The 26,812-nt window shown below is 39.9% G+C and overlaps 1 protein-coding gene across 1 annotated transcript in view; it reads left to right on the plus strand.

The window, feature by feature from the left end:
- CLSTN2 (calsyntenin 2) overlaps positions 1-26,812 on the plus strand; it is a gene marked incomplete at its 5' end in the record, with an annotated part of 313,171 nt that overhangs the window by 273,327 nt on the left and 13,032 nt on the right. Inside the window, one exon of the mRNA XM_082288258.1 lies at positions 15,631-15,793. Coding sequence (XP_082144384.1) covers positions 15,631-15,793 — 163 coding nt within the window. The remainder of the gene's footprint in view (positions 1-15,630; positions 15,794-26,812) is intronic.

Consider the following 26,812-nt stretch of genomic DNA (forward strand, 5'->3'; position numbering starts at 1 on the left):
AGAGCGCTACGTTTTTAAAGATATTGACTGTCTTAAGACATAGATTAAAAAAACAATTTTTGCATTCACCAGGCTTTCAGAAGAATTGATATCTATTGGCCATATTGAACTTTTATGTTATTAGTGTGTTTATGTGCTGCAGAAAGTAAACAGTTCCTAAGGACTGCATTAGGCATCTGCAGAGCTGATGAGCCAGTGCTTCCACTGGTGTGAATCTGCACTGGCTGAGATTCCAAACCTTTGCTTCCTTACCAAATGGATATTCACTGTGTAAGAATAAAGGAGAATCAGCAGCTGTTAAATAAGATCAGGGTTTTCAGTTCAATGCCACCAATTAAAAATGTAGTCTTGAAGCTGTGCTTGGATCCGTGAGCTTTGCCCAGAGCATGGCATAGCCAGGATAACTTCAAAATTTAACATTAACCGTTGTCTCATTAGTAATTACAGCCTGATTAGGTTACAAATAATTGTGAATCCATTTATAGTTTTGTAGCAGTACTAGTGCTGGCTAGAAAAATGGAAATCCTTATGAATAATTTCATGTCTTGAAAGCGTTTTTTACTTCTGGCTTACATATTCTTTATAAGCAGGCAATGAACCCTACAGAAACTTCCTAGGCAGGCAAAAGCACTCTCCTCCCTTAAATTTTCCATGAGCAGAAGTTGTTTTCAAATGAAATTCTAAGTGCAACTTTAATGTTAGAAATTCCAAGTTTATTCAATCATAATTTCAGGAAAGTTCCTGGCATTCTCTGGTATTATTGATAGCTGTGATGCTTTTTAGTATTAGGGGTTTTTTAAGTAATTGCATATTAAAGTCGTAACAAACCTTCATCAGCAAGCAAATTTCCCAAAAGAAGCATCACTAGGCCATAGAAGTTGCACAGAGTTCTAGTAGAGTATTATAACAAACCTTCCAATTTTAAAATATCCTCACAGCAGCCAGTTAAGTTCTTATTTCTAATTTACTCACGACTGCTTGAAAACAGACAAAAAGCTGCAGACTGATAGTGCACAGATCTTCCTCCCCCTGCTCTGGTGTTCTTCCAAATGGACAATTAATGGCATTGCAGACACTCCAAAATTTTACTGCATTTTTTCAAGCAGTTACTCAGAGTCCAGGGTCTGACTAAGTTATTTTCCAATCTTGCAGTGATTCTTTTATTACTGATTCAGTCTTATCCCTTCCAGTTTGTTTACTCCAATTAACCTGTGGACTCAAACCTGTTCAGAGTAATTTACTGTTGCTGTAATTGCATGCATGGCCTGCATGGCATTTTTTATTCTTTGAGAAGCGGCCTCGTGCCCTCTCTCCCTGAGGCACCTCTGCCAACATCCCTGGATTTGGATGCGCTCCTGAGTGAGGGTTTGCTGTAATTCTATGGCCAGCACAGAGACCCTGATTTCAAATTCAGCCTTCGTTTTCCGTATGATGAACATTTAACCAAATGTGGCTGATTTAATGAAAATTCTTGCAGTAACTGATCACACAGTGCTCCGCTATGGTAAATAGAAGGAGAACTGGGATCACAGTTAAGTGTATTACAATTCAAACATAAAATCATGTTATTAATCTGACTCCTGAATGTGCAATAGGAGACCATAGTCCTGTGTGTGCAGAGGTGACAGGAAATGTCCAGTTTCTTTCAGGTAATGAGACATTGCTGAATGTCATACTTGGATTCCTTGCAGAACTGCTCTTGCTTTCCTTGACTGCCACTTTTTAGCCCAAATGGACTAATTGTGTTTGAATTTCAGAAATGCACAGCTCTCAGCTGGCAGACAATTCACCTGTTACCTTTATTTCTGCAGTTATAGTTGTTTCATGTCATGTAAGACTTCCATATGAATTGGTCTGGGTCTGTTATTACATACTTTAGGGGAGCATATTAGGATTTTTGTCCTTAATATTCAGATTCTTTTTCTTTAAGTTATTTACAGTTTTGAAAGCAAGCAAATACCTGACCTATCTGGCAAAACTACAAAGGCATATTTTTCAGTGGTTTTTTTTTTTTCCCTGAAGAACTTGTTGTCTTATTTCTAACAGTAGTAGTTTCAGCACCCATTTACCAATCAACAAAACAGTGTTTCACTGGGAAAATTCCAGACAGCTCAATTGTGAATAAATGTTTGAGCCTTTAAACAATTACTTTAATGAGATCCATAAAACTTTAAGGGCTTTTGCAACACTGATATCAAAAATGTCTTGCCACAGTCTATTTGTTTCATGTCCCTAACATCAGCCCAGAACTATTCTGGGATGAAGACCCTCAATGCTGACTTGTTTCCTCCCATAAAAGCACTAAGAACATGATCATGATTAGTGCTAAAAGCAGGCTGCATATTGACTAGATAACAGCATTCTCTGGCAAAGTCACAAATACAGCTGATAACTAATTACCTTACTATGGCATATAACATATAATCAGCCCGTCTGCAAAATGCCAGCTCTGTAATTAAAGTCCCAGCAGTCCCCATTTCACTAAAGAGACTATGCATAATATTTGGGTTGTTTAATTTCCTGACTTATCTCTATGTATAAATACAGAAGCACGGACATACAACCGTTCTTCACTTTACAGAAATTATTAAGGTAGCCAAGTATGACTCATTGCCACCTTTTAGCTGCATTAAAAACAAAATAGCATTTGCTTTTCCCTGCATTATGTCCTAATTGCCTGCTGGAACCGAAGTAAATCCAAGACTAATCTGTATGGGGAAGGAGCACCAATTTTTGCTGTGCCTTTGTGCTGCTGTAGCTGCCTCCAGCTCAGACTGCTGCAGAATCCAGACCTGCCAGAGTAGTGGGCTCTGGGCTACACGTGATTCACCCCGCGGTTCCCTGGAGAGATCCTCTCAGTTCAGTGTGAGAGTTGTGTAAGAGCAGGGATTCTTTCATCCCCGATTTGCACTGTGCACTTTCAACAGAGCAAATAATCTTTCAAGTAAATCGCCTCTCCCAAAACGTGGAAATTGTGAAAGGTGTTTAACACCCGTGTCAGCTCTATCTGCCTTTGCTGAACACGTTTAAAGCAACCCTTGCAAGCAGTCTCAGCACTTCCTTCAGAGATCAGAGCCTTTGAAGAGGGATTTGCCAGGTGATGGGAACCCTTCAAAGAGCCAGCAAAGGACAGGTCTGCAGCCCCAGGCAGTATCCAGGTGGGCTTTCTTCTGTGTGCAGACTGAGAATCCCAGTGTTTCCCAGATGGTAGCTGAGAGCTGAGGCATCAAGTCTGGATGTTTATTTAATGAATTAATGCCAGCACATAGCACTTCCTGTGGAATGTGAATCGATAAGGGAGTGTAGTCCTTTGGTCTGACAGAAGTGAGTGATGTGAGTAGGTGGGACTGTGTGAGAGGGAGAAGACAGCACTTCTCTTCAGGAGGTGTTTTCACAGCTGAGCACAAGTGTTTGCCCTCCAAAGCAAACAAGCCCCAGCTACCCTGTTTTCTTTGTCTCTGGGGTCTAGTTTGCATTAATCACAGTCTTTGTACCTGTATAACATTCTAAAAGCTGCCTGAATCAAGTGTTGTATTTGTTCAGACACCAGCAGCAAGGGAAGGATGTATCATCCTGCTTTTAACAGTGACAGCCTCCTTTTTCTTCATGCAACCTCCTTATGCTCAGAGAGAAAAAAAATCCTCAGTTACTGAGTACCCTTCAGGAGTGTGGCCAGAACTCCCAGTTGCCTCAGTCCTTGGAGCAGCAGGCAGTCAAGATGCCTGACTCAAATGTAACCTTTAACATTTGAGTATTAGCATTTCAGCCAGGTTTCCAGAAAGCAAACTGAATAAAATCCTGAATATTAATATTTGAGTGGTAATGGCAAACAATAGCAGGGCTTGTTTTGTATTAACACTCATAGTCTTTTTTTTTTTTTATTAAGTCTACGTTTTGATTAAGTCTTATTAATAAACTGAAAAGTATTTGCTTAGTTTTCCAGCAAATAATGTGTGTTTCAGGAGGTATGTTAAATGGGCATTTCATTTAGTTTATGACCACAATTCCATTTGCAGACAGAGCCCTCCAAAGAGTGAAAAGTAAGTTTGTTGCCAATCTCTTAACAGAAATATCTAATAGGTAGAATCCCTGCATGTGTCACCTAACAAGAAGGCAGATCCTGGAGATGAGAGAAAGTGATTTAAATTCCAGATAAGATTCAAAGATGAATGATGAGGCCTCATGAGTGTGAATTCTATGTGTGCTGTCTTGAGGAGGGAACGAACTCACAGACCAAAAGCTCATTTCAGCTCTCTTTGAAGTCAGGTTGTTCAAAAGCCCACACCTTTTCAGTTTTGGAAAGGACATTAATAATGCAAGAAAACAAGGCTAACATAATTTGGGCCTCAGTGTACATGAAAACATCCCTAATCTCTGTGCTCCCTTCCCAGTGATGTACTCAGGAACATAATGGGTACTATTTGGAAATAAAACAGTTTTATGCTTTATAAATGCACTGATAGCTGAAATTCAAAAAATTAATTGAACACTTCAGTAGATAATGTCAATCAGGTATCAGGTCTCAGATTAGGAAATAAAGGAGGTATTTGGGCTGTTTCAGTTAGGTAGGAGCTCAAAGGATCGGGTGGGTTTTGTAGTTCTCCTTAATATTATTCTTATTTGCCAAGTAGTAAACGTGTTCTGTTTGTGAATAATTCCAAAGATATGATCTTCCCAGGTCTTTGCATTTTTTCATCTCTGATCATATACATATACATTTGGGTATATAACATTTATAGTAGCTTTTGGAGTTTAAAGAGATATTTAGCAGAAAATTTATACTGACAAATCACAGATCAGTATCTGGCATATAAATAAAATAATCATAGAAGCCCTTTAAATTAGGAGGCAGGAAATTAAACTTGTAGTGTTTATTCTGGCTAAGACTTTGGCTGATCTCTTTATTTCTCAGATTCAGTTGATTCAAGTTGATCTAAAAAAATGTCCCCATGTTTCATTATAAGGGAGAAAGTGCATTCATCTCGGAGTATTGATCATTCTTTCCATTTAGATAGGAGCAGTTTTCCACCCTGGTAGGAGCAAGGCAATATTTTATTGAGCCTGACAAGCTGCAGCATCCGTAGTGGGAGGTACAGTGCCTCTCTCTTCCCTTGCTTTTCCTGCTCTCCTCAGCCTTAGAATTTCAAGGGCAAATCCAAGCTGGCAGTGGCCGTGCTGCATCTCTGAAGCAAAGTTCTTTGCATTATCCTTAATGGTTTTATTTTTATTCCCTGACATCAGGGGACTTTCTGCCTTTTGTTAATTTGTGATTGATTGGTCTAGTTAATAGAAAAGTAAAGGGAATTTTTAAAAAAGGAAGAAAGGGAAATAATACTACCAGGATGAGTTACTGTTCAGTAAAGCTTCCTGTTACAGGTAGTGAAATATTGTAAGAAAAAAGAGCAGATAAAATAGCAATTACTTGGTTTGTTACTTATTTTTTTAAACAATAGTAGAGAAACTTGGAAAACTTTTTAAGTGGTCTGTTCTCCTCCTGGCTGTCTCACTTCTGCTGGCAGTCGTGCTGCTCCCTTCATTGGGTATCTGACAGCTTCAGAAGGGAATATTGCTTCTGAAACAGGAGGCCACTGCCCTGCTCCCATTATAACTGTCCTTTGCAAACCAGCCCTCAGCCTAGAAAGCCTGGAAAGAGGCATGGCCCAGTCCAGAGCACCACATTCAAATAATGTTAACTGGGCTTCTTCACATGAGGCAGAGAGAGGAAGAGAGAGATTAATGGCCAACAAAAATGTCCTTACTGGTGAAGAATAACCAACATCCGTCCTAAGCCCATGAAAATTTCTTTATGGGACCATTATAACAGTTTATATAAATTATTTTCCCTTCTATTACCTACGAAGAGTTTGTTATTTGGTAGCTGAAGGAATATCAATAGTAACTTTAATAGTGGAGTTAACAGGTGTCAGTTTTCATTAGCTGTGTATCACTTCAATAGTTTAGTTTCAATTTCAGTCCAACTCAATTATTAAATACTTAGTTTCTGAAAATGTTTTTTATCTTGGTATGCTCTGATAATGTCTCTTTCTTTAACAGTTTTTAAATCAATTTATTCTGATAGGAGCTGTTGAATGTACTCTGAAGTCTTTACAACTAGAACATTTACAACTGGTAGAATAGTACTAATTGGTCTAAGAAAATATTCACATCGATATGAGCTGTTTGGAGTTTATTCATTTCAGTGATTATACCATGTTGACTTTCTAAAAACAGTGTTCCCTTTTTACTTTAAAGCTTTAGAAATACGTAACTGTTCCACAACCCTGTTTCCAAATGTTTCACTCTAGGTTGTTGGGATTTTGGGGATTGTCCCGGGATGACTGAGAGATGTCACAGAGATGATTTATTGCAGAATCAGTCTCATGTTTATTGAAGGCTGAGGCAGGAGAGATATTGTGAACAGCATCTCTAATATCAAGAGCAGCAGTTTCAGTAGCAATAGCAAAAGCAAAAGCAGTGGCAGCTGCAGCAGGCACAGGTGCCAAGGTAGCAGCAGCTGCAGCAGGTCCAAAAGCTGAGGTAGCTAAAAGCAGCTTTTTTCTACAAGGCCTTATATACTTTTTTAAGCCAGAAAGCAAATGCCACAAAGCTTGCTAACACATTTGTACCAATCATCACTGTACATGATTTTGCCGCAGTGCGTGTTTTCTTATCCAGTCAACATTTTGCTATTAGGGCCTGTTGCACAGGCTTATATTACTACATCTTAACCTTCTAAAAAACTCTATTATAAAATTTATTGTTAAACTGAAAAGTCTTTACTCTTTTACTTATCACTATTATTTCTTGCATAAAACATGTTTTTACTTGTTAAAAATACATTTCTACTTTTATAAGGCATACTTATTCCAAAACTACAAAACTACTTTCTTGCTTTAAGCTGCAAAAGCTCATTGCTTTAACTCAGGCAGCCTTTGCCAAGGTCTCAGATTGAAACATGTATCCATTTCTGTCTGTTCAAGCACAATGCTGTTTCCGTACCCTGTCAGCACCTGTGGGTTTTTTGTAACTTCATGTCCCACAGGTTATAATTAAAAAAATGCAAACTTTGTGTCTATATATGCATATGCGTATCTATACATCTCATACATTCGTATGTATATATGTGCCACTAAAAGCTGTAAAGGACTGCACCAGTGAATTGGTTTTACCATCTCTCCATCTTACAGTAACGTAAAAGTCTTCAGGTATGGGACAGAGTTGTCAAGTCTCTTCTAATAGTAAGACAGAAGAATCTGTGCAGGTGAACAGCCAGATAAATGTCAAATGAGAGTGGTTTCTGATGGAAAAGGGCCAGCACTGTGGTCATGCAAGATCTTGTCAGGGGGCTGCAGAATAAGAAGCTAAGAGATGTCTTTGATTATTATTTCATTCCCTGTCCTTTCTTTTCCTACAGTTAATGAATAGAGGTTTGCCCTGAGATTTCTTAAATTCCTTTCTGTTTTTACACACTGAAGGTTCATTTGCAGATGACTCCAAGTGTTGTATGTGGCTGGAATGAAGTCGGCTTCATTAAATGCTGGAGTAATAGAGTGGATATTATGATTCCAAAAGGGGCAGGGGATGCTGAGATGCAAGGCAGTGATCTGCTCTGCCTGCAGAACGCCTGCAGCACAGGGAGGGGAGGATACTCTGGCTAACAGGGAGGTCAGCTTCACAATTAACGTCCTCTCTCCAGCATATGGGGCAGGGAGCTTGGACAAAACCAGATAAAAAATCTTGGGAAACTCACAATCAGATTTGTATACTTAGCTCTTTTAAACTGAGGACAAAGTACTGGAATTGTCTGCCCGCCCAGGGAGGTGGTGGAATCGCCATCCCTGGATGTGTTTAAAAAAGGATTGGATGTGGCACTTGGTGCCATGGTTTAGTTGAGGTGTCAGGGCATGGGTTGGAGTCAGTGGTCTTAGAGGTCTCTTCCAACCTGGTGATTCTGTGTGATTCTGTGATTCTATGATACACAAACCAGAATAAAACTAACCCACAGTAATGAGAAATTTGCCCCCGTTGCCACAGGGTGACTTGCAGTGTCTGTGTTCACCTTCTTTTTTGAGATGAAAGACATTGGCTGTGTCAGTCAATCTCCAAATAAAACACACTGCTGAGTTCTGCAAGATTCAGGTTTTTAATCTTGGGAAAATCAAAGATCAAAACATGTCTTACATCTGTAAGTCTGGTGCTAAATACAGACTCACCTGTTTTAGGTGCTTGCTCTTCCTTCTGCATTCTTTTGAATGGATGTGGAGGGGAAATGGCTGAGGAGGGAAAAAAATAATTACTTTTATTTGTCACTACAAAGTAAAGAAGAATTTCTGATAAAATGCAACAAGGCATTTCCTATGGGAACATCAGTAGCTATAAAGGAAAATACTTGGCAAACATGCTGTATAAATGTATTTCAGGAATTAGTTTGGATGAATTGGTATTGTTGGGGTATTTCTCAAGAGAAAAAAAAAGGTTAAAAAATGGAACTTTCCTCACCAAATTTTCTGAGTGATTTAATGGACATCACAGTTCTGTTTGGCATGGTAAATAAACCATATTGCATAATATATTGCAGGGCTCAAGGTATTCTAACAAAATATTCTATCCGTATTTTCTTAAAAATATCAAATCTTAGGGTTGTTTCCTGAACAGTCTCTGAAAATCTGTTTTTTTTAGTCAATGTCTAAGTCATATAAACGTTAAGCAGAAGAACAAAACATGTACTAGACAGTGAGTAAATAGTTGAAAATGTCGGTTTGGAAAGACTGTGATTAGATATGTGCTTTTTTGTGTAAAGCATTTACTTGAGCAGGTACACAAGAAATTCCAGCAGGTTTTTCTAATGGACAGTTTTCTAAACTATCCAACCAAATAGTTCATATTGAAGGAACAATTCTTTTATAAGGTACACAAACTCTAATTTGAAATCAATCAGCATGAAGCTGCATTATCCTTTCAATTAGTGAGATTATAAGGGCAAGGAAGTGCTTCCCAGTCTTTCACCTCCAGTTTGTTTCAAAATACACAATTGTGGAAAACCCCTTCTGTTTTGCTCAGTGCAGGGACACCTGAAGGGAGCTGGCTGGGTTTCACAGTGTAATGTCACTGGTGCCTCATTCAGGAGCTGGGGCATGAGCCACTGCCAGCAGAGCCTTGAGAATGACATCCCTGTGGCTCTGCCCACCTCAGGATAATCACAAGGGGATTCTCTTCCTTTCATCCATGCAGCCAGGGTAGGAAACACAAACTGTTTCCAGATTCCTCACCCAAAGTCCTGTGAGGAAGCAATAACTTCCTTGAGACTTCCATGAGGAGCAGGGAAGTCTGTTCTGCTCCCTTCTCTGGGTAATGTTCTTTTGATACTTAGCTGAGGTTCCAGAAAGAAGGGATTAATTTGTGCAGTGCTCATCTCCTTTTTTCTAGGACTGATCACACACAGTCCTTTACAAATGCAGTTGTAGAAGAATGGTTATTTAATTTTTCAAATTAACTCCCTGTACGAAAGCTGTAACATCACATCAGCATCTGTACTAGAGACATCCAAGTTCTGATATAGCTCTGATAGCTGTGGAAAAGCTTCCTCACCAAGGAGTACAAATTACTCCATCCTACAGCCACTACTGCTGACACTTGGAAGAGTGGTGATGCTCCAGTCTCAAAAGCAGAAAAGCTGGTCCAGAGCAAAGCAGTCTGGCTGGTTGGGGTTTTTCCTTCACTGCCACCACCAGCTGTCAGAATTCAGGAGCTTGCTCAGGGAGACTCTGTGATCACTTTTGAGCAGGGCTGTGCAGGCTGAGGTTCAAGCTACAAGATTTATGTGTAGGTTATGTGTGCAGCAGTATTCTTATACAAAAACACTGCTTTGGTAGATTGTGACAGTGTATCACCTGTAAATTTAACTGTGGGAGTGTGGATCAATGCCTCCTTTTCCTATATGCAGTACATTTTCCTTCCATCCTGCCTTAATTACTACTTCCATACTGTATCTATTGGCACTGCAGAGACAGGGTATATTGATTTTACAGACGGGGGGGAAAGTGCCGTGTGAAGAAGCTGCTGAAGGAGAAATGTAGAACACAAAACACAAAGAGAGTATTTAAAAAAAAAAGCCCTGGTACATAATCTGAATATTCTGTTTTCTGAAGAGGTTATGGAGATATTGGAGACCTATTTGCAATCTGCACACCTTCACTTAGTGGTCAAGACTATCCAAACCCTTTCCCAGAGATGTTTTAATCATTTCCAGTGAAGCAATAGGTTGAGTAAAACCAACACATGAGGACAAATATGTCCTCATGCAGAGCCTGTTACTGAGATAGAATAAAAAATGCTACAAGATACAGCAATTAATGTGACTGAATGGATTTGATTAGTCAGTGTTTGCATTTTGCTTTTGTTTATTTCCAAAAGCTCTTCTCCAAAATGAATATGCTGACAGACTGTAATGTAGCACAAAGCCAGTTTCAAGTGACTATCTATAGATTCCCACAAAAGCAGACTTTTACCATAAAACCACATATTCACAGTAGAAACAGATTTTTCTTCTTTGTATTAGACAACAGAAAGGCACCAGGTAACTCAGGTACCCAATGAAGCAATGTCATCCTTCACACTGTATATTTGCATACTGAATTACGCACTTGAGATCTCCACCAGGACATTTTTAGCAGTGTTGTCTTCTGTTCCTGGTGGTGTAGGGATAATAAAATAATTTTTAAAAGAAGTGCTTATAGACAATGAGAAAAAGAGCTCAAAAAGTCAGCTGTGTAACTTATTTTTTTATACCACTTAGTCAGCTTTTGCAGGTAGCTCAGCTACTGAAATTTGAGGCAAAGATTTATTAGAAGAAATCAAAAGGAAGCTGCAGTTATAGCAACAGCAATGCCCCAAGGTATCTCCTTTTCTTCTTTTAAACTAACATGCCTTAATTGCAGACAACTGACATTAGGAAAACAATTAAGATAATAAATGAGTTTCTAAAGTAACAGATTAAAGCTAATTCAGTGTCTTTAAAGATCCCATTTCAGAGACAACCCTGTTAAACCCGAGAGTGGGAGAGGAGGAAGGCTCTCTGTGCTCACCTGTGAATTGCCTTCATGCAAACTCACCAATCTGGGGCAGAATGGCTCAACAAATGCCTAAAATGATTAATTTTTTTTTAGATTTACATATGTAAATATACGACATTTTTCTTTGAAAAATTGCAAATATATATAAATTCTTCAAATTTATATGAAATCCGCTGCCAACCAATTCCAAATTAATATCTTTTTTAGGCTTTCTTGTGGCAGTGGCACTATTCCTTAGGTCCTGATTTAAAGTGTAATGAAACAGTCTTTCAGAACCTTCCTTTTAGCTCCTGTTTGTAAGCAGTGCAGTGCTTTCTCTTAGTGCTATAAAAATATGTCCAAAATGCATAATAAAAATATTTTGTTGTCTCAAAATATATAAAAAACCTATCAAAATTACTGGAATCAACAGAAAAAGAACAATGCAAAACGTTGTAAATTTTTAAAGAGCTCTTTCAGAAGGATTTTTTTAGAGATGGAGAGAAAAAGGTGGTATTTTTTTAAACTCAAAGCAATACCCCTCTCCCCATCCAATTTTCATTTCTTTTCAGTCCTCTGAACCAGGGTAGTGGGGGCCAGGTTTTGAAGCAGAGCCACAAAGCATTTGGCTGCTTTCAGAAAAAGGCCAAGAGGGTTGTCTTGGGGATTGTGGCTGAGTGAATAATGCTAATGCCATTAAGTATAATATTCCCTGCCTTCTTTAGTGAGGTGATATAAAAATGCAGAGTTGTCCACTTTGAAAAGCCTGTCTGTGGTCACTTCTGCCTTGGCACTGCGGGGCTGCTGTTCTTCCCTAGCGCTGCCTCCCCTCAGGCTGAACAATCCCCGTTCCCTCAGCCTCTCCTCATGTGGCCAGAGCTGGCCCTTCTGATGATTCTCCACTGAATTCACTCCAGTTTATCTAAATATTCCATGTACTTAGGGGCCCAAAGCAGGCACAGTGTTTTAGATGTGCTGTAATAAATGATGACTAAGGATGGGGGTGATGGATTCAGAGCATGTTAAGATGCTACAAAAGGCATTGAGAAGTGAATACAGTGACATGCTCTGTGCTTTAAATTTGGATTAAGATGCTTTCTTCAAACGAGTGGTTGTCAGACCACTTTTGCCAACTGAACGAGTGGTTCAGACCACTCAGGCAGAAGGATTTTTGTCTCATAGCTGCAGTAAGTGGTGCTTTTTGCAGTGAGCAGAGAGCTTTCTTTGCTTTCCTTTTCTTCCTCCTGCTTTTGTTGAGGATGTTTGAGTGTGTCCTGACAGCACTTCCTCAGCAAAGTCACACAGAGCAGAAGATGGAAGCCGCACGTGCCTTTCTCAGCCCTAAGGGTGTGCCCTGAGCAGCACTGAGGGGATGTGCAGAGCTGTTGGCCTGCTCGGGCTCCCTGCGCTGCGGAACAGCACTAGAGGGACACGCAGGAAGCTCAGCAGAGGCTCGTGGTTGAACATGGATGGCTCTTCACTGGGACACTTCTGGGAGCACAGGCTGCCTTCGTGTGTGCAGCCAAGCAGGTGCATGACCCCCATTCCAGGAGTGTCCCCAGCTGACCCGAGGGAGCTCAAGGAGCTGGAAATGGCAAATTCTCACAGGTGCATGCCAGGCCTGTATGGACAAAGCTGAAAAATGGGGCATTGTTCAGACCACCAAAGTCTGGTTCTAAGCACCGCATGCTTCTCAGACCAAGAACTTTGGTTTCAGTCTTTTTCTGAGCATTCTAATATAAAGCACAAAAATTGACGTTTTTCATTAGAAGGTGCCAAGAGCTTGGGACACAAACTCTGTAAGATTTATATGGAGGCTGTTTTCAGCTATTTCATAAAAGCATATTCCAATGCAATGGCTTGTAATCAGCACTAGGATTTCAGGCTGTTTAATTCACTGTGATTTGATTAATACTTTCTAGAGGCAGACTGATGTGATAGAGTGATTAGACCAAGCCATCCAGCAGGTTTGGAAAGCCCAGCTTACTCATCTGTACTTTTATCTCATTAGAATAGCTTTATAAATTAGATTTTTAAAATAAATTTCCAACTTGAGAGTATTAAAATTTCTTTATTTGCCAGTGTAGTATATTTTATAATTTTCTTTTCCTGGCTTCACTGCTTCATATTGCATTCCATTGCCACTGTGGAATATATGCAAGGAAAAAACTGGCTTCCTATGTTAAGAAGGCAAAGAAGGTGTCTGAAATGACAGCATAACAAATTACACACCGCAATTATTTATTTCATTATTTTCTTGCTTGTGAAATGGTCAGCCACGTAGTATTGCCTGCTGCTGAATGACTGGGATGTATTCCAGAGTTTGGAAGTAACTTTTGCTTCCCTGTAGAATATTTGTTTTTACACTGAAAGATCATTTGGAGGAGCAGACCATGTCTGTGTCCCTAAGTTTGATTGAAATCGTGTGACAATTAAGATGACCAACACGTGCTGTTGAAATCTCAGGAACAGCTGAGCTGGGACTTTAAGTGTGTAAATTCCCTTCAAAACAAAGCTTTTTGTGTTTATGTGTTGAAATTTAAGGAAATGCATGTTCGAGGACTTCACCAAGCTGCATTATCTTTATGTTCAAGAATGTGTAAGAAAAATTAAAGCTACTAAGTACTTTGTGTGGATGTCCACAGTTGGACATCTGCATTTTTCTTGGAAGCACTTGAGCCCAGCTGCAGGAGACTTGAATTGCAGGATTTATGAAATGTGTTTCCAGGAAGCGTTTTCTTTGAAAAACGTAACTGCCTAATGGAGTAATTACACTGGCTACACATTACTGTGCTCTTTGTGTATGAAATGACCCAAAATGTTTGGGTTTGCTCTGTCAAAGTACTCTTGCTTTAGTTAAACATGAGGATTGCTCCCTTACTGGGGTGCACCTGGGGCATCCCAAGTGATGCAGTTTAGGGTGGCAAAACAGAAATAGTGTGGAACATTTCTCCATAAAGTGCCAGGACTAATCCTGTAGGTTTGGCCATGCAAGGTCTCTCAGAAACAGGTTTTGTTTTCTATAAAATGTCAGCTGCATGTGGCTGTGATGCATCACATGCTAATGAGCTGGTCAGGGGCTTGGCAAGCTGCTTTTCCTTGGAAGGCAGGGCTGCATAATACTGTTGGTGGTTGCTGTTTGTTCAGTAAAGTTTTCAGTCTTCCAATTTATTTACTTTGAATTTTGGTTTCAGTTCATTTAACCTTCAGAAAACATTTGTGCTGTCTGCTGCTAACAAAAGAAAGGCTTCCTCCAGCAGCCCCTTTCTGCATTTATCTCTTGCTGTGGAGCTATGATGTCTGCAGTAATAAATGTATCCGTTTGAAATAGAAGTGATTAAGGGCTTGTTGAAATGTCTGCTGGAACAAAACATTAGCTTTTGCTTTCAAAGGGCAGATATTGTACCAGATAGCACTTAACCTGGCCAAGGACAAAGTGTTATGTTTAAACATCACTTTCTGCTTGCCACTTGCTTCTGTGAAACAGCAAGGATATCTGCATTCAAGCATTTCCAGTTTTTAATACATCAAAACAAGAATCTCTCCAGACTTGAAAGTACCATTGTTGTAACTATTGCTTTGTTTTTAAAACAGCCCACCCATCCTACCAGTTTGCTGTGATTTATTCCTTTGAACTTTTAAATCATAAAGATACAGCAACAGAAAAAAATAATTGGACAGACATTGATATTTGTACACCAGACTTCTTTCTCAAGAGGCACGGGTTCATCCAGCTGTACATTTCTGAACTAAAGCTGAATTTGGCCATCCTGCAGTAATCCCTGGTTATCCAGCTCAGAAATTTATGTGTGATTTGACACTAAAGTTGTCATCCTGAAAGTATGGTGTAACTGTGGCCATTGCTTTTCAAAGCTGGCGGGTATCAGGGAAACCATAAAGACCCTAATTTTTCCTACCATCTGGGAAAAAGCTCAAGGTCAAAAGATGAAGGGTGGAAAAGATGTGAGTTCAAATCCCAAATCAGTGGGACACAGACTGCTGGTCTCTCTGTGTTACATAGAGCACGGCCCAGGTTCCTTTCAGCACTGTAGAGGTCCTGGCAGGTTGCACAGGACTTTCTAAGTAGTGATGTGGTAAGTTAATAATGGCAATCATTGGTAATAAGTCAACAATCTAGTGACTAAGGGCTGTATATTTTCTTAATCTGAACCTAATAGGGATCCCCAGTAACTATTCCAGTACATGCCAAGTATGTGTCTCTTACATGAAATTTTGTATTCTCAACACTAGATATAAATATTGAGAAGCTAATACTGCATATTAGCAAATGTGAAAATACAGAGAAAATACCAAATTGTCTGATTTTTCTATTTTCTATCCATGTCTTGTTTTCAAAAAGTGTTTTAAGAACCCTCTATTTATCCCATGTATTTTGCAAATATGCCAAGAGTATTTATCAACATTGTTTTAGCTTTCATTAATGTTAGAGATGTAGAAATTGCAACAACATTATTAGTTTCTATGCATGGAATCTGGAAACAACACAATTTAAAAAACCATGGGGGATATAAAAATCAGTCACTGTAAGAGCTAACTATTATTTTGCTGTGTCTCCCAGATTTGTGACAAGGAGTGGCACTACTACGTTGTCAATGTGGAGTTCCCCGTGGTGACGCTGTACATGGACGGGACGACGTACGAGCCGTACCTGGTGACCAACGACTGGCCCATCCACCCCTCCCACATCGCCATGCAGCTCACAGTGGGGGCTTGCTGGCAAGGTAAAATCACAGCAGTTAACACAGCACAATCAGGAGTTCAGGCCAAAAAAGAATCTTACTTGTCTCTCTGATTGCATAGGAAATAAACTGCTAAAAGATTGATGGTATAAAATCAGATGTAAATCCAGAGTTGTTGATGAATCCAGTCCAAGGATAAAATGGACAGGACATTAACAAGCGTGGATTTTCATCATCTAAAGAAATATTGGATACAGTCTGTGTATTCAGTGTGAAAGATAGTAATCTTTTGTCTTCACTTAGTTGTTTCCCTTTTCTCCAACCTTAAGCAAATTATCTGGATATTAAAGAACTCCAGCTATCTCTTTTCAGTCCCTGCCCCATATTTCTTTTGCAACTCATGGCCCAATCTTGTGCTCTTCACATTGGATGTATCTCACCAGCAATTCCAGTAATTTACTTGATTCACCCAGCTATACACCAGAGGTAAAAGTGAGAGTAAAATAAATCCAGAAGTCCAAACCCCTGAGCTGTGCCTGTATGGGCCTTTGCTTAGATACTACCTTTTTCTGTTCTCTGCCCTTCATAATCCCATTCTTCTCATTTTTTTTCCTGGTCCTTACACCACTTGCTTTCTCTGTTCTCTGCCTTACACCTGAGTGCTCCTCTTTCTCTGCTTGTCTGTTTTGGTAAAGTTGTCTCCATTACCCCTCCATGTTGATTTTCTATTTACACTATGTCTTGTTTCCACTTAAAGTATTAAGTGAAGGAAGCTGTAATCAGGAAAAAATGCTTTAACATAGATTGTGTTTCTTCCCTACTCTTTCATGTGGTCTCACCTTCTCCATTATCACCTTGTTTGCCAATTTGATCTCTGCTTATTTGCAAAATTTGGACATCTTATGCATGGCAGGGCTGTTCAGTATAAATAGTACTCAAAGCAAATCCAGCTGTTAGATTATGAGTGGGGTAAAGATCCAATCTTTACTTTCATGACAACATGCAGAATGAAGCCTCGCTAATCCTAAAACCAAGATTTGCTAAGTTTACCATATTGATCATTGAGGTAGGTATGATAAGCTGGTCAGCATTGCACTAATCCCATATACTTGGAAAAGTACAGACTGTTTCTTGTCTAGCTGGTATTTGCATGGGTTGATTTTTTTGTTATGTAGCATTGGTGCAGTACTTTTAGATCAAAGTTCCAGAGCTAGCAAATGCAAATGTCATTTGTAAATTTAGTTCTTTCCAAACATGAGCAAATGCCATAGAGGCTGTGAATAATTATGGAGTATTGCCTTCTGAAAAATCACCATTTTTCAGTAGCTGTGCTAAAAAAAAATTATTTTAATCCCTCACTTCATATTTATACGAGGTTCTTCTGCATAGGTCAACGTAAATGTTTTTGTGTGTTACTTGTATTACTTCTTCCCCTTATCTTCTCTCATTCACACTTAGTGTTTTTGTTACTCTCTAAAAGCAGTCTTTAGTGGTTTGGCTTTTTTTTCCTAAAAGTCTTGGTATTGGTGGGAATCCACTCCCCTCAGCCTCACATGAACCTCATGTTAATCATGCTGCAGATGCCACGTCTGGGGGACTTGGAGCAGTTCTGGTATCTGTGGAACAGGCCCTGCCTAAGCAAAAGCTGTCCCAGCTTTGCCACAGCTCTGCATCCGTGGGGTTCATCAGCCTCCAAGGCAGCTGAGAACAGCAACAATAATCTTGTTCCCTTTGCACCTCTGTCTCTGTATCTGAAATTGGGGAGAGAAGGAATTAAGGCCAAACTCCTCACATGGACCCACAATACATTCAGACCACGGACTACATTTAGTATTTAAGCTGCTAAACAAATAGAAAGTTGCAATTGTTTTCAAACATTTTTATCTTTGCCTGGGATAATTTGATGGCTTAATTAATAACCATTCAGGATAAGATTCTTCTTCCTTCTTGCTGAAACACGATTTAAACTACTGAAATCATACCTATTGCTGCTGTTAATATTTACTGCAATATTATGTTATTGCTCTTTTAGTAGTGAGAGAATTGGAGCTCGTCAAAAGTAGAAACAAATTTTCCACCTCATGAAAATGTTAAGATTTAGTAAGACAGTGTGCTAAAGATTCTGATAAACCATCATGTGTCAGGCAAAAAGATAAACCTTTAATGGTTATGTGAAACAAGATTTCAAGCTTTTGCTTTTGACCAAGCTTATCTTTTGATACATTTGTTTTGATCACCTCAAACTATTTTAAATGGATGGTGTGGAAAGTCACTTTGTTAATAAGATTCCGTGCTGCATTTCAGCCTGTGAAATAGTAATCATTCAACATATAAAACCAATCTATTCTAGTCAAAACATTAATTTTCAAAATTTGTATATTTCAAGAAAAAGTGGCTCTATCAAATATTTTAACTTTATATTAATAAATAAATACTTTCTGTGAAACTGTTAACAAGGTCTACTTAGACTAATACATTTTGGCTAGTAACAATAGTCTAAACCTCTACATTTTCAAAGCATTAGAAAGCTGCTTTACAACGGTCTGTGATTTATTTCAATGAAATATGCATTGATTTTGGTGTCATAAGCCATTCAGGAGTGTCTGTGGTAAGAGGCTCTGAGGAGTTTCCAGCTCTGGTGTGCTAAGACTACTTCCTTCCTTTTTATCAAAGCACCGGCAGAAAGGAACACTGCTCTAACCTCCTCCTTCAGAAAGGGCAAGACCTTCTTTTCTAAGGTCTTTACTAAACCATTTTACAGTTCTGAGTACACAGCATCCGTTTGTCAAAGTCAAATTATTTGAAAACCAGTCTCAACTCAGACAAGTAAATGAATCAGAAGAAATAACATTCCTTTTTTCTTCCCACACTGATTCTGATTTGCTGACAGCCAAAAGTTATTGTGGCTGTGGGGCAGCTGAAGAACTGGCAGGGAGCAGGAAGAGTGTATTTAGAGGACAGTGAAAAATCAAGAACAAGAATTGCAATTTGCTCTGTTAGCACTAATAGGAAAGTCTGATACTGCTATGAGGGATTTACCCTCTCAGATATGAAAATGTTCAGTTCTAGTCTGGGAACTGGGAATTGTTCTGCTGCTTCTTTAGGAGCCTGAGTGTCCTCTGTGATGCAAGTGACTCTTTGAGCCCTGATCTTTCCATCACTTACACTGATCCTCATCCTGGGGTTATGCAGCAAGCATCATGCCTGCACCTCCTCCTTGTCTTTCTCAGAGTTATATCATGCAGGAATCTTGGACATGGAAAATTCTTTTCTTTAAGATTATTATTTCCTATTATTAATATTTCAGTGCCCAAGTAACTGCTTTCTGACTTTTATAGCCTTGTTTGTAGCATCCATTATGAAAAGTTAGGTTGGGTTTTATTTCTACCTTCAGCTGCTCAAGTGAAATATAAGAGCAGTTTAAGATCAGTGCTGTTCTCCTGACCATAGCATGAAAACAAACCAAATGTGTAATTTCTCAGGCTTATGTGACAAATTTAAACTTTAGCCTATGATGTGCTCACTGTGCCTTGGTTTGTCTGTGGAATAAGCAAATCTCTCCCACATCTTTACCCTTTCCCTGGCAGTGTAAAAATCTTGCCTGATTTCTTTGTTCCTGACTTTATGCAAAATTTCTTTAAATAATGTGATTTGAGTGCTAGGACTCTACAAAAAGGAAGGGAAATTAGCCTTTTCCTAAAGGGCAGATTCTTGGAGACAAGCAGGGAGTGAATATCATTAAAAGAGCAGAAAGCCAGGCTTTAAAAGTGATCGAAGAGACCCTTCCCAGGGTCTGTCAGGCACAGGGTCAGATTTACTGCAGCCCAGGAAGTGGCTCAATTACTTATAATCAAGCCTGGGGAACAGTTCCCAGCTCTGGTGACACACTGGGCATGAGGAAAGTTGCATGATTTGTCCTGGCATAATCCATATGAACCTTATCTACTTAAAATTAGGTAGTCTGTATGTTACTGTGGTATAATTTTCCTTTTTTAACATAAAAACCTTGGTTCTTTCTTCAGGGAGCTTATTAAAAGGAGGATCTAAGCAGAGCTACCTCATTGATTTAGGGTCCTTCACAATGGTTAGCCCAGAGTGAACTATTTTTTGTGTAGTTGATGTTCAGTACTGCTGTACTTGAGTGGGGGTGGTTTATTTGAGGGTGGGAGTTTAGGCTAAACTGTTGATGTTGGTTTGGTTACCTGTGACCCAGGAGCAGTGACAGGTAGAACCTAAACTCCAACACAGTGCCAGCCTTCATGCATGGCAAATCCCAACTTATTCCTTACCTGTGATTTCAGTGATGTGAGGCCTGGGAAAAGGTAATACTGACCACAGAGCTAAACAAACTGGGCTCTGAGTGAACTAACTGATGGCAGAAATAAACACCTGGTACAGCTGTTCCTGGAGTTAGCCCTTTCTGTACCCTGGTGAAGTTTGACAGCTTTCTCTGCAGGTAGATAGGGTTAATTATATAACTTAATCTTAGCATCTTTAAAATTTTGTTCACATCACTGGTCTCACTGATGATTGTTAAGGCTGTGATTTTGATGTAGGTCAGGTTATTTAAGGCCAAAGTGCTGCTCTGTCTCTAACGGTGAAAGAAATTTTCAGGCCAAATTACTCTCTCAGGGTATCTAAAGGACAAAATTGACTTGCTTGCACGTCTGCCTCCTAGAACAAAAGACACCAAAGAGAACAGCAGGGAAAAGGCCCTGTCTCTGAACCCCTTCTTCCCTGAATGGATGTTAAAAGCAAACATGGTCTATTGGGATAGGAGAGAACTCCCCAAGGCTCAGCTTTGGTTCTCATTACTACTCTTTTTCTTCTTTAGCATAAAAATGCTTTTAGATTTGTCCTTTTACCTTAAGAGTCTCAAGATCTTTTTAAATAATGAAGAGGTCACACAATTGTGCAGCAAGGTGGGAGAGTCACCCGTACTCTGTGGGGATAAAGTGCAGTATCCAGAGGGTAGATGATTTTTCCTCGGGTCACTTAAATCTGCATCAAAGCAAGAATAGAATCAGACTTCATGATCTTATGTTCTTATTCTCCCTTTTAGGTTTTAACATCCTGTTTCATTCTCCTGAGCAATGCAAACAAATCGTTAGCTTGTCCTGGAGTGCACTTACAAGAGCTTACCCCAGGAAGTTCTCCTCTGAGTTCATTATTTCTGATTCAGTTTATCTGAGGACATAGCAAATGGACCCTTTTACAGAGTGAGAAACTTCTTCCATTAGACCAAGGTTTATAGGTTCCCCCTCTGATCCCTTTATTGCTATACATTCAGTGGCAAAAGCCAAGGAAGGGAGCGAGTTATGTGATTTGGTAGTCTAATAAATTTTTTTGTACCAGAGGCAGAAGACAGACTTCCTCATGGTTTCTCTGAAAAGATAAGGTCTTGAGTTCATACAAGGCATTTTGGGAGGGAAGGAATTTGTGTCTCGCTCCTAAAGCACTGTCAGGAAAGTAGTGACACAAGTTAATGACTTGTCACAAGGTTATGCTGTAGCTTACTGTGACTGTAAGTCACTGTTTCTAATAGTGCCACCCCTTCAGCAGTGCTGGAGCCTCACAGTGCAGTTATGCTGGACACTGCACAGAGAGGGTCTTTAGGAGAAGCCTGTCAACAGCAACTTTATTATCATGGACACAGCAGAAGGCTGTTGTAGTTCCTGTTTTCTAAGGAACTGCTGTTTTCTATTCTATTTTTCTTTTTTATTCTCCTGTCATTTTCCTCTTTCCTTAGCCTATGCTGGAGAGATCAGGTTTTCTTTAAAAGTCCTTCTGTGGAATAGCCTTATTATTCTCACATGCCAGCCCTCTTCTGACACAGAAATCACCCAGTGCAGTCAGAGAACTGACTGATGATTCAAGGCAAGAAGAACTGTAAGAGTTAAAAGTTGGAGAGGGGTCAGAGAAAGGAGAGACAGTGGGGGCAGTATAGCAGCAGCCTGCATCACTCAACCTTGTACTTCCTCCAGAAATGAAGGTATCCAACAGATAAAGATTGCCCTTACTGTGCATCCAGCGCCACTGGATCATGCCAAGGGGGCTGACATAGCTTGCACAAACCTGAGACCTCAGAGGAGTGGTACAAACACACCTTAATGCGAGAGCACTCTGGCAATTTCAGCACAATGTGATGCTGAATATCTGTGTCCTGATGCCTCCATGGGTACAGCACTGCTCTTGCTACACTGTCCTTCTCATCAAGAGAAAGATGGGGCAGATTTCAGTGCACTTCACAGATCTTTGCTGAATTTTAGCTGTAGTAGAAACACAAACACGTGTGGAAGGTTTAGTTTAGGGGGGTGTTTTCTTGGAGAGCTGAATTTGCATTCAAATCTGTCACCCATTCAGCCTAGATATATATCCCATTTTTAATTGAATTTCTGCAGGGACCACTGTGCACCAGCACAAAAATATTTTTTGGAGAATAGGGATATAGGGGGTTTTTAAGCAACATTTATATAATGGCTTTATTGTGAAAAATTGTAGTGTTTTTAGTATCCTGAGAACCTTACCTTCAATAGTGTTAAGTTATACCCACGTTTGGTTTAAGGATGCATTGCACAGAGATCGTTGGCATTTGGACATGTAAGAGCAGGGAGCCCATAGTGTTCTCTGAATTTGTCATATTTCAGATAAAGCTTGAAAGCCTAAAGCTGTCTGTGTGAGGTTGTTGGGTTATGATATCTACCCAGAGCAGGGGCAGGCTTAACATGGGCCATGTTTGATGACCAGTTTCTGATTAATTTTTATCTGAGTGATATAAAAAACCCCACTAAAACTTTTCTGTGCTGAGAAGCTCTGGGAGTATAAAATGTCAAGTCACTAATTGGGGCTACTCCTGAAATCTGTGTTAGGTTTCATCCTTTTTAACAGCCAATCTACTTGTCAGGGAATTAAGCCCAGCTCCCTAAACTGCCATAATAAAAAGATGGGATAAATTTGGAGGTTTGGACCTGAGGACTTCAGAGCCAGAATGTCTTGTGTCTCCTCCCAGATTCATTCAATCATTATGTTGGGACCCTGAATAATCAATTTTTACCTAATTATCTGGCTTAGTATAACCAGAGTCTAGAATATCTTAAAAGAATCGCGTCTCAGTTGGAAATTCTCTTGATTTCACCATTTCCCATGAAAACCTCATTGTGCTTTGACTGCCTCAATAATTGCTTGCTCATTATTAGGATAGGGCAAAAAGTCTGCAAAATCTGTGAGCTCAGTAAAGTCACTTGTTTTGACGTGCCTGATTGTTCTTTGGAGATTGGTAAGGAATGCAAACAGCACTTTACATCTGTGTAGTCAAACCAACAACTGTAAAATTCAATGCTAATCAAATTCTGTCACACTTTTATCAACTCAATGCAAAACTAAAAACAAAACAAAAGTGTCATGGAAACAGGCTCTGCTTCTTTAATGAATGCATTTTAACCCCATGAAGTCCAAACCCTGAGACTCTTCAGTTTCCCCTGCACTCTCCAATGTTATATCTAACAGATATAACATGTTGTATCTAGTGGAACCTCTTCATGGCTGCAATCAGAGGTGATTGCCAGGTAACAGCTCTTAACCCCCTTAAATTGTTGTTCATCTGGCAGTCTTCAGCTGTTTGTAACAAAACATTTGTTTTCCTCCACATGTATCATCCCCACTGAGCTGCCCCCAAGACAGACACACATCTGCAACATACTCAGCTAAAATTAAGTAGGTTGCTCTTCTCCATTTGATCTGGTATGTTTGAAATTTCAGGCAGTAGCTGTAACTGTCCCTTGTGACTATTTAGGTCTATGCAAAGCACTGATACTGGAAAGTCTTGCTTTCATTGGCAGCCTGATTGCTCCCCACTGAGGGGTCTGTGGGTGCAGCCTCCTGCACGTCCTGCTGGGTGAGTCCTTCCCTGGCTGTGCTCCCTGGTGGGCTCGCTGTGAGCTCAGGCACCAACTGTGAATGGCACAGGAGGGAGCTAACTCACAAGGGGTCAGAGGCTTGTAGGGTTTTTGTGTGAGAGGAATACCCTGGCCCCAGTGCAGGAGGTGCCTCTAGGCTGCAGCTAATATCACGGGACACTACCCTTCAGCATGCCCTGATAGTTCTAGTTATCTAGATAATTCCAGCAGCAAAAGAGATCAGAACCAGCACAGAAGAATCTCAGTCCAGAAAACAGTTATTATTTTAGCAAGTGAAAGATGTGATGAATGCTACTTTCACAATGACTAAGGAGTGAACAGCATTATAGTGAATAATTATGAATGTCATGGCTCCTCTGGATGCCTCCACAGTCTGTTGACATGATCTTCCCTTTACAAGGTTTGAATTAATGCTGAAAGCCACCATCCATCCTCCTGTATCTGCCAGACTTTGGGAGCATTGGTGTGTGCTGGGTCAGATGTGAAAAGCAATGCACAGTTTTATCAGGCAGATCTGAACAACCCTGTGGCCTGTATTCCTTCACAACTGTGATGGTGACCACAACATTTACATTTAGGGAAGAGAAAAAAATTAGTAGCTTCAAAAATTTTTCATGGAAGGAATTGTAGTAATAATAGCTGGTGACTAAACTATAGTGTAGTAGATATTAACTTAATTCCCTGACAGCAGGAAAAAGGTTCTGTTTTCCTCTCTTGGCCTCTCATTCATCAGCCATAAGTACTTAACTGTCCCCTGAGAATTAGCACTCACAGCATATTAATCCATAGCAATCAATAAACATAGTGTTGAGTGAAACACAAGATACAACACAGTTGAGGAATAGGTTTTCTCATTCTCTCAGAATTTACCAGCATCTTCATGGAGATGAGCTCTATCTCAGCAGTAGTTCACTCATAGGAAAGTGCAAAAAGACCCTGACAGCAGAGAAGTCCCGTGAACCTTGTTGAGGCAGTCTAGGTTAACTGGATGTGCTGAGCTCTGGGGAGAAACTGGAGATGCTGTGTTACAGAACCATTACAAGTTTTATTATACTTGGATTACCTCAAGACCATTGTCACTGGAGCTCCACTTTGTTCTCTGTGTAATCTATTTAGGTCTTCTTCATTATCCCAAAATGTTGTTGCATAGGCTCAGTTTGGTGTCTGAACCAAGAGCTCAAAGTCCCTTAAAGCAGTAAGGGCTGTTGGGAGCAGCTTGTGTCTTTTCTCAGTTGTTTCTTAGCAGGTTGTAACATCAGTGCTGAGTCAAATCCAGGCAGTGGAACTGAGCGTCCTCCTGCCCAGCAAAGCCACTGACTGAGCTGCCTATTAGCTACGTGGGGAACATGAAATGAATCATGCTCAGGGTCAAAGAATCTCTATTTGAAAAATCAGTATTTAGAAGAATTTGGATAATATTCTGTAAAATTTTACTATCAGTATTAGGTACAGTTATCCATTGTGCTTAAACATGCAACAGAATTATCACGTTCATGCTGGATTAAATATATTTATACTCATCTAGTCTTGGGAGCTCAGAATTTTAGAGTGACTAGGATTTGGAGATTGGCCATCCTGGGCTAAATTTCCACCCACTGAGAAGCTGAAGTCAAACACTCAAAGAACATCAGATTGCAGAAGCAGAAGGAAAGACAGCTTTCAAACACACTAATACAGCAGAAACAAGTATGAATAAAACATTTTAACCAAGCTAGAAAGCAGGATTGTAGGAAACTGGCTTTAGGCCATTCCTTTAATTTTAGTGAGAGTTTGGGGTTTTGCTTTCCAGTTTTATTGCATTTGATTTTGTCCAATTGCAATCTAATAATTACTGGTGGTGGGAGCATCAGCAGCTAACATACCCCACTGAGCTGAGAAGATTCTAAAATGCTGAGACAGAAGAATATCAAAATGTCAGCATGCTGCAGTTACAAGCAGCTGTAAGAGTCAGATATAATGACTTCTGTTCACCTTCAAGTTCAGAACTGGCAGGTATATAATTTTGTCTTTAACACTGGTAAAAGGTGCTTATGGAAGGCTTATTTAGCAATCTGGTATAAGATGGTATTTTCTCTGTAGGTGTTCTTGTTTTTCATGTGATTAAAAGCTGGTGTTCTCACTGCCCTGGATGAACAGGCACATCCTGTTTTACACATACATGACAAGAACACTACATTAGGGTTAGTTCTTCAGCAAGATAAGTTCCAGGAAGAGCAACAGGGATGTTCATAGCATACAGTGTTAGGTGGAAGATGTAAAGAGAAGTCCTCGTGTAGCCTGGCAAAGAAAAACCATACAACTGTATTTTGACAGCTCACATTCCCTGTTGGGAATAAATGTCCACCTCAAGGGTCAGTGGTTGATGGAGTGGAGTACTTGGGGAGCCTCTGTCTTCAAAAGAGTTTAGGAAGCTCAGGAAATATTATCAAGAATAGATTAAGTACAGCTGTTCTTGTCTTGAGGCTGGGGACAGACTGCCTCATCTCTCAGTGCCCTGCAGGCTCTGCTCTCAGTTGTTCACATGCATTGTCGCAGCCTGGATCGCCCTGGCATCACCATGGCCATGGTTCTGCAGCTTTTCTCTACTCACACAGTGTGACACTGGCTACTCCCAGCTATTTTTCACTCACATTTTCTTGAAATACTTGGGGTTTTTTGCGTACATAACAGTTGATAGCCTCTCCCAAACAAAGGTTACATCACCTCCTTGACAGTCCAGTCTCGATCTATGCACCTGCACAAACCCCATCTTTATACCTGTGAACAGGATGTGTAAGCCTTGTTCTTTAAATGCTCAAAGCTTTTGTAGTGCCTGTATTTTCAGAGTATCTTAAAAGCTTATTCCTGGAAACACTCATATTCTCTTCCATGCTTTTACGTTGGTGACAGGACAGAAGACTTTAAATTATACATCTCCAAGATGGCAATACCTCCCTGTACACCAGCATTTTTTAAAAGGGTGGCTTGGGCACAGTGAATATCCTGCATATTTAATGATTTATGGGCAATTACTGTATCACTGCTAATGACTTAGAAATTGTAAGTGCTTTGTGAAGAATACCAGAGAAGAACTAGTCCAAAGTGCAAGAACAACCTGTGTCTGTTCATGCATGCTTTGGTTTATCCTGCTTGTTTCTGTCAGGCA

Source organism: Coloeus monedula (assembly GCF_965178545.1).
Source record: "Coloeus monedula genome assembly, chromosome: 10".
NCBI classification, from domain to species: Eukaryota; Metazoa; Chordata; class Aves; order Passeriformes; family Corvidae; genus Coloeus; species Coloeus monedula.